This window comes from Peromyscus leucopus, chromosome 22 (genome assembly GCF_004664715.2).
Source record: "Peromyscus leucopus breed LL Stock chromosome 22, UCI_PerLeu_2.1, whole genome shotgun sequence".
Lineage (NCBI taxonomy): Eukaryota > Metazoa > Chordata > Mammalia > Rodentia > Cricetidae > Peromyscus > Peromyscus leucopus.
The window spans coordinates 5,058,707-5,067,752 of NC_051081.1; the positions used below are offsets into that span (position 1 = coordinate 5,058,707).

The following is a 9,046-nucleotide window of genomic DNA, read 5'->3' on the forward strand; positions in this document are numbered from 1 at the left end:
CAAAGTCTTTTAGCCAAGGCCTGCCCAATAATATTGGCATTGCAAGTAGTAGATCTAATATCAGCAGTGGCCTTAATCTAATCTTCTAGAGGATCTCCCTGAGCTTTCAAAGGCCTTATTTATGGCTTTCTCACATTTTGTATTTGCATTTTCAAAAGCCAAAGACTCAGCCAAAACCTTTCTAACATCAGGATTAGCCACTGCTCTATGCACTGCTAAGATTATTTTTTGTGAAAAAAAAAATCAGTGTAAGCTTCTTCTGAACTTTGTGTAAATTTTGTAAATGAGGTAGTTCTTCTCCCTGGCTCTTCAACCTTATCCCAAGCCCTTAAAGCTGTTAGATGACATTGTACAATAGTTGCATCATCAAACAGTACTTGTCTTTGTAAGTCAGCATCCTGACCCTCACCCAACAATTGATCCTTCAGTTTATTTCCTCCTCTAGCCTGATTATGCTGTTCTATGACTGTTGTTGCTGTTTTGCATCAGGTGAGTCATTGTAATTGAGGACCAGCGTCCAGTATAGCATTCATGTGGTCCTTTCAATGTTGTCCAATAATTCTATTCTGTATGGCTCAGTTACTTAAAACTGTCTTATTTGAGGTGAATGTGTTTTATATGCCACCACTGCTCCCTTAAATCACCTTAAATCTGTTGTGTCTGTAGGTTTCCAATCAATCTGAACAAAGCCTTGTGGATATTGATCTTTTGCTGCAAAGTAATGGGAAAAATCTGTGGAGATGCTAGTATTAACTTAGGCTGCTATTCCTTTATTCCTTCATAAAGTGGCACTGTAGGTTCACAATTAAACATTTCCCTTTCTTCTATGGGGAATATTTCTTTTCTTTCTCCTTTTCTTACTGGGAAAATTTCTTTTTTAAAATTTTCTTTCTTTAACCTGTCTCTATTGTGAAGATACCTTTTTTAGCTTCCTTTCCTTTCCCTTTCTCTATTGGGAAGATAACTTTTTTATGGATATTTTGTGTTATGACTTTGTTGGCTTTAATGTTTTCTTTGACTGACAAATCTATTTCCTCTATTGTATCATTAACACCAGAGATTCTCTTTTCCATCTCTTGCATTCTGTTGGTTATGCTTGCATCTGTAGTTCCTGTTCATTTACTCAGACTTTCCATTTCCAGTATTCCCTCAGTTTGTGTCTTCTTTATGGTCTCTATTTCAGTTTTCAAATCTTGAACTGTCTCCTTCACATATTTCATTGCCTTTTCTTGGTTTTCTTTAAGGGATTTATTGATTTCTTCTAATGTTTTGTTTGTCTTTTCTTCAATTTCTTGAAGGGAATTTTTCTTTTCCTGTTTAAAGGCCTGTATCATCTTCTTAAAGTCATTTTAAGGTAGATTTCTTCTGCTTCTTCTGTGTTGGGATGTTCAGGTCTTGCTGATGTAGTACCACTAGGTTCTGGTGGTGCCATATTGGTCTTTAGGTTGTTTACTGTATTTTTGTTTGTTTGTTTTTTTCGAGATAAGTTTTCTCTATGTAGCTTTTGGAGCCTGTCCTGGAACTTACTTTGTAGATCAGGCTGGCCTCAAACTCAGATTCATCTGCCTCTGCCTCCTAAGTGCTGGGATTAAAGGCATGTGCCACCACTGCTGGTCATGTTTACTGTAGTTTTGCACTGGCATTACCCATCTCTTCCTCCGCTTGGTTCAAGTGGTGTCTGTGTCTGAGGGAGCCTCTCTTGGTCCACTCGACACTCTTCATCCAATTGCAGCTCTTGGTCCAATGTGAACTCTTCCTCCAATGTGAGCTTTTGGTCTAATTGAGGCTCTTGGTCCAATTGGAGCTCTTAGTCCAATTGGTGCTGGTGTAATCTATGTCTCAGGGAGCAGCTGCGGCCTTGGAGGGTGGATTGGTTTGGGAAGTGGGGTGGAGCTTGTAGATTACAGGGTCCAATGGTGGATGATGATAGTCTGGCCTGCCTACAGGGGTCCTACCTCCTGGCCTGAAACTGAGGCTGCAGTGGGTGGTGGTAAGGGAGTGCAGGGTTGTGCTTCTGGGCCCAAAGCCTAGAGGCTGGGGTGATTGTCTAGGAGAACAGACTTACCTCTTAGTCCAATGGGTGCTGGTGGACTCTGTCTCAGGGTGCAGCTATGGTCTCAAAGGATGTGTGGGTTTGGGGGTGGTGGGGCTTGTAGGTTACAAAGTTTGGTTGGGCATGGTGGTAATCCAGCCTGGCTGCAGGAGGCCTGCCTATTGCCCTGAAACAGGCTGTAATGGATGGTGGTGTGGGGGCACAGGGTTGTGCTCCTGGGCCCAAAGCCTAGAGAGCAGCTGGGGTCCTAGAGGGTGATGCTGGTCTTTTCTTAATCTCTCTTTATTCTTAATCATTTTTATTTGTTATTTATTCTTAATCATTCTATTTATTTGTTTGTTTGTTAGAGACAGGGTCTCACTGTGTAGCTCTGCCTGTCTTTTAAATCTCTTCATAGATCAGACTGGCTTCAAAATCACAGAGATTCACCTGTCTCTGCCTCTTGAGTTTTGGAATTAAATGTGTGTACCACCATGCCTATCTTGTTCATTCTTTTTGAAGTTAGGAATTTTGTCTCAGGGAGCAGCTGCGGCCTTGGAGGGTGGATTGGTTTGGGGAGTGGGGTGGAGCTTGTAGATTACAGGGTCCAATGGTGGATGATGATAGTCTGGTCTGTCTACAGGGGTCCTACCTCCTGGCTTGAAACTGAGGCTGCAGTGGGTGGTGGTGATACAGTTTTACTGATGAATACTCAGTAGTGTTGCTGTGTTTGCATGTCTATCTATATATCTGTTAGTAGTCATTTCTCTTGCAATGCCATGTACTGTTGTGGGCACAGAATCTAGAGGTGTGATCATCCTTTTCTGTTTCCATCTAAAATGACTGCATTTGAAATTCTGTGACATGGAATAAATATATGGAGCCAACAGAATCATGTAAATGTACTTTTAATGAAATGTATTTTTACACTTCGGTCAGTCTCACCATTTCTATTACGTACATATGTGGGATACTTTAGGATACAGTGACCTTTGAGGATGTGCATGTGAACTTCACCCATGAAGAGTGGGCTTTGCTGGAACCTTGCCAGAAGAGTCTCTACGAAGATGTGATGCTGGAAACCTGCAGGAACCTCACTGCTATAGGTAGGAATGCTAGTTTTTTTTGGTCACTTTTTCCAAGAACGGGACAAGCATTTCTTGATCCTTGATGCTTTCCTGTGATTTCAGTTGTGATAAAGGAAGAACGTGGTGAATAAGTCAGGCATGGTTCTCAGGTTCAACAAAGATAGTGACTTAAAATTTGTATAATTTCCTATAATATATCATACATTTTGTGGTACTGTATTTTAGGCTACAAATGGGAAGACCAGAATATTGAAGAACATTATCAAAGTTCTAGAAGACATGAAAGGTAATTTACATATGTGAGATGATCCATATGCATCTCTGAAGAAATTTCAGTGTGCCCTGAAGCTTTAAGAAAAGACAACACTGTAAGCACAGCTTTATGATGACTATTAATTCTCACAAACCAATGCACCTCAATGTCAGGTAGGTGATCCATGTTTCCAAGGCATTCTTGTAAGAAAGAAGACAATAAAACAATGTGTTAACACATGGCACTATTTTAATCATAGCCCCGTGAGATTCATTTTGTAGAACTGTCTATCCTTTTCATACCATTTAAGTATCATATAGGCAGACACATTGATCAGGGGGCTCAATGTATGTCCAAGGCCTTTTGTAAGCAAATAGTCCATAGTAAAGCTAGTGTTGCTCATATACTTATAGAAACTTACAATAGTTTATTGAGAGGGGCAGTTTATGAGAGCCAAGAAGGTTGTCATGGTGGAGATACTTTAATCTCTATACCACATCTCTATGAGGAACAAAAAGTTAGATTGTGTGAATGCAATGTGAAAACCTTTTCTTTGTTATTCTTCCTTTAATAGGTATCTCATCTGTCCTTCTGGCTACAAACCATTTGAACATAAGGGATATGGGAAGAAGCAATGTACCTCTCTCTCTCCTACAACAGTTAGAAGATATGTTGGAGTGCCCACTATGAGTAGACTTGGTGAATGTGATACAAGTTTACAATTAATTGGTTTTCCAACTACACTGGGAATATATCAACAAACTCACACTGGAAAAAAGCCTTATGATTACAAGGAATGTGGGAATTCTTCTGTCTGTACTGGTTCACTTTGCAAATGTAGTATGACCCACAGTATAGAAAAATGTTATGCATACAATCAGTGTGGTAAAACTCTGAGTTCTTCCAGTTGTGTTCAAAGATGTTATAAAACTCATATGGGAAGAGGAAATGATAAATATGAACCATCTACTATAGACTTGAACCATCATTGGTATCTTCAGACAGACAAAAGAACCCATAATGAAGAGGATCTTTATGAATATAATCAACATGATAAAGACTTTAGATCTGATTCCTCTTTACAATTACACCAAAGAACTCATTTGGAAGTAGAATCCTATAAATATAATCAAGGTGCAAAAGACTTTGAACATTACAGTTGCTTTCAAGTACATAGAATACATACTGATGAGCAACCATGTGAATTCAATCAATGTGGTAAAGCCTTTGCCAGTTTCCATAATCTCAAAATACCTGAAAGAATCCTTACTGGAGAGAAACCCTATGTATGTAATCAATGTGGTAAAACTTTTGTAAGTCGCCATAATCTTAAAATACATGAAAGAATTCATACTGGAGAGAAACCCTATGTATGTAATCAGTGTGGTAAAGCCTTTGTATATTTAACTAGTCTTCGAAATCATGAAAAAACACATACTGGGGAGAAACCCTATGTATGTAATCAATGTGGTAAAGCCTTTGCCTGTCGCAGTAATCTTCAAATACATGAAAGTACTCATACAAATGTCAAACCCTACAGATGTAATCAATGTGGTAAAGCCTTTGCACATATCATTTATCTTCAAAGGCATGAAAGAAGTCATACTGGAGACAAACCATTTGAATGTAGTCAATGTGGGAAAGGCTTTGCACAATTTAGTCATCTTCAAAAACATTTTAAAATTCATAGTGGAGAGAAACCCTATGAATGCAGTCAATGTGGTAAAGCCTTTGGAAGTCGCAGTAATCTTCAAACACATGAAAGAATTCATACTGGAGACAAGCCCTTTGTGTGTAATCAGTGTGATAAAGCCTTTGTAAGTCGCCGTAATCTTCAAATACATGAAAGAACTCATACAGGAGAGAAACCTTATGAATGTAATCAGTGTGGTAAAGCCTTTGCACATTTCACTAGTGTTCGAAATCATGAAAAAGTCCATACTGGAGAGAAACCCCATGTATGTAGTCAGTGTGGTAAAGCCTTTGCATGCCGCAGTAATCTTCAAATACATGAAAGTACTCATACAGGAGTGAAACCCTACAGATGTAATCAATGTGGTAAAACCTTTGCACATATCATTTATCTTCAAAGGCATGAAAGAAGTCATACTGGAGACAAATCATTTGAATGTAATCAATGTGGGAAAGGCTTTACACATTTTAGTCGTCTTCAAAAACATTATAAAAGCCATAGTGGAGAGAAACTATATGAATGTAATAAATGTGATAAAGCCTTTGGAAGTCACAGTAAACTTCAAGCACATGAAAGAATTCATACTGGAGAGAAGACCCATGTATGTAATCAATGTGGTAAAGCCTTTGTTAGTCGCCGTAATCTTCAAATACATGAAAGAATTCATACTGGAGAAAAACCCTATATATGTGATCAATGTGGTAAAGCCTTTGCACATTTCACTAGTTTTCGAAATCATGAAAAAATTCATACTGGGGAGAAACCCCATGTATGTAATCAGTGTGGTAAAGCCTTTGCCTGTCGCAGTAATCTTCAAATACATGAAAGTACTCATACAAATGTCAAACCCTACAGATGTAATCAATGTGGTAAAGCCTTTGCACATATCATTTATCTTCAAAGGCATGAAAGAAGTCATACTGGAGACAAACCATTTGAATGTAATCAATGTGGGAAAAGCTTTACCCACTTCAGTCGTCTTCAAAAACATTTCAAAATTCATAGTGGAGAGAAACCCTATGAATGCAGTCAATGTGGTAAAGCCTTCGGAAGTCGCAGTAATCTTCAAACACATGAAAGAATTCATACTGGAGAGAAACCTTATGTATGTAATCAATGTGGTAAAGCCTTTGTAAGTCGCCGTAATCTTCAAACACATGAAAGGAGTCATACTGGAGAGAAACCCTATTTATGTAATCAATGTGGTAAAGCCTTTGTAAGTCGCAGTAATCTCAAAATACATGAAAGCACTCATACAGGAGTGAAACCCTATGGATGTAATCAATGTGGTAAAGCCTTTGCACATATCATTTATCTTCAAAGGCATGAAAGGAGTCATACTGGAGACAAATTATGAATGTATTCAGTGTGACTTGCAGTCACAAAAGCCTTCAAAAACATGAAAGGTGTCATACTGGAGAAAAACCCAATGAATGTAATTGATGCAGTAAAACTTTGCAGGTCATTGTAATCTTCACACATCAAAGAAATAATAGTGAAGAGAAAACCTATAAATATCAATGTGATAATACCTCTTTATGTTACAGTCATTTTCAAAGGCACAACAGGGTTACTCTTGGAGAGAAACATCATGAATCTAGTAAATTAAGTAAAGCTTCACACACCACATACATTGTTCTCACTGAGCTGTCTCACTGGTGCTCAAGTAAGATTAGTAGAAGCATTCTATCAGTCAAATATTGTCTTTTTTTCAAATTGTAAACAAATTGTCATCCAAGGATAGAAGAGTACAGAATAATTGCTGTTGTTGAATAATAAAACTTATTTGAAGTGTCAATTTCACTTCTTTACAAATGAAAATAGTATTTATCCTGCCATCCAGTAATTTAATTGTGTTAGTTTATTCTAAGGGCTAAATGCTTGTTCCTAACACTTGCTCAGATAAACAAATGAATGGCAGAGAATTGTCTCAGTGTGTGAAGGTTGTTGTTGCTAAGACTGATGACCTGAGTTCAGTCTCTGGGATACACACATTACTCATACCAGTTTTTCTCTGATTACTACACTTGGGCTGGGACATATGCACAGCACACACCCACACACATCAATATTTTTGAAACTGAAATAAGAAATTAGTGAGATCACTCACCTGCTTAAGGCATTTGCTCCCAAACTTGACTACCTCAGTTTGATCTCTAGTAGTGACATAGTGGAAGTAGAGAATACACACTTGTAAGTTGTCTGTTGCCTGGCACATGCACAACACATGTTACATACTGGTAAAAGTTTCAAAAGAGATGAAATTAACAAGCAAAGAAAATAACCAAAATATTGAGAACACAAATACATTGTAGCATTGCATGACATGTCACTGTTTAATAAAATAATGATAGTTTCTGTTTACATCTTACATTATTTGTCTCTGAGTAAAAGATAGATCATTTTATAAACATATTTGAACTGGGTGTAGTGGTGCATTTTGGAGACAGGCCAATGGATCTTGCTGAGTTTGAGGCTATCATGGTCCACATAATGAGATCCTGGATACTCATGGCCATATATTGAGATCCTGTCTCAAAAAACCCAAAAGAAAATTTAAGTAACTGTAGCATATATCACATTATAGAATTTTCCTAACTTAATCTGGCTTCATCTCTACTTCACCAAACCCTTCATTGTCTTCACTCACATCAAGAGAACTATGTTAAGAATGACTATAAGAAGCAATGTGCAGAGTCATTCTCAGAAATAAAGAAACCCATTGAGTCCTTCAATGACAATGTAGCAGGGATTTTCATTACCTCCAAGAAAGAGAAGATAGAAGGACTCATGGGACATCTTCATCTTCTGAATTATAATGACATATTTGGGTCATGAACAGTTGCCTCAGTACTTCTGATATAAGGTATTCAAGCACCTTTTTGTTTCCTAGCACCCACATCAGATGACTCAGAACTACTTGTAATTCCAGTTCTAGGAGATCTGATGCATTCATCTGGCTTCCTTGGGTACCAAATATGCAAATGGTGTAAAGATATAAACATTTTATATATTTTTATATATTGTAATTTTTTCAATTATAAAACTTGAAAGTCCTTTTAAAAATATGGAGTCATATATATATGTATACGCACACACATATATACATATCTATGTATGTATAGTTGAAATACATCTGTGAGAGAAACTACATATTGTCAAAAGGGCATTCTTCGTTTTTTTTCTTTTTTTACAAATTTAAATAAAAATTTAACTTAGATATATTGTCGGAACATGGTCCTGGAATTGAATCATGTGAGATTTTTGAATGCTTGTGAGAATACTCCCAATAATAAAAGAAATGAGTCTTGTGACTTCAGTTTCCTCAAAACACAAAATTGTTCTTGAAACTGTTTTTGTGCTCCTATCAAGTGTGGCAGATAAGAGTGAGTTTACTTCAGATTACTAATTATTGCTTGCTGTTGTTATTCAATTAAATGTTTAAACGATTCTTTATATGCCTGTATGGAAAAACACATTTTCCATGTCTGGCTTGTCCTTATCATTGTATACAGCTAAAGTTATGAGAACCTTATTCATATGACCTTCTTAACCCTTAAATAGGGGGATGTCTTTTTGTATGCTGTGAAAATATGTTGCTCTGATTGATTGATCAATAAAGCTGTTTGGCCAATGGTGAGGCAGAATAGGGTTAGGCAGGACATTCTAACTAGAGAGGAGAAAGGAGAAAGGCAGAACAGTCTCGCTGTCAGCTGCCGCCATGAGAAGCAAGATGTAAAGATACTGGCAAGCTATGAGCCACGTGACAAAGTATAGATTTATAGAAATGGGTTAATGTAAGATGTAAGATATAGCTCGCGAGAAGCCTGAGCCAATAGACCATACAGTTCATAATTAATATAAGCCTCTGTGTGTTTACTTGGCTCTGAGCAGCTGCAGGACTGTGAGGATGTGGGAGCCAGCTGGGCACAGGAAAAGTTTCAATTACAAGTATGAAGTGTGTTGGGCCCTGAATAAAG

General features: G+C 37.6%; 1 protein-coding gene across 2 annotated transcripts in view; it reads left to right on the top strand.

Annotated features, from left to right (window-relative positions):
• LOC114688257 (zinc finger protein 431-like) overlaps positions 1-8,404 on the top strand; it is a 29,900-nt gene extending 21,496 nt beyond the window's left edge. The window contains exons 2-4 of one of the 2 annotated variants that reach the window (XM_028862878.2): positions 3,012-3,138; positions 3,346-3,406; positions 3,948-8,404. In XM_028862878.2, the coding sequence (XP_028718711.1) occupies positions 3,012-3,138; positions 3,346-3,406; positions 3,948-6,423 (2,664 nt within the window). In that variant the 3' untranslated portion in view covers positions 6,424-8,404. Of the gene's footprint in view, positions 1-3,011; positions 3,139-3,345; positions 3,547-3,947 lie in introns of those variants that run through there. The other variant, XM_028862879.2, reaches the window with a different exon arrangement.
• Positions 8,405-9,046: the final 642 nt, after the last annotated feature.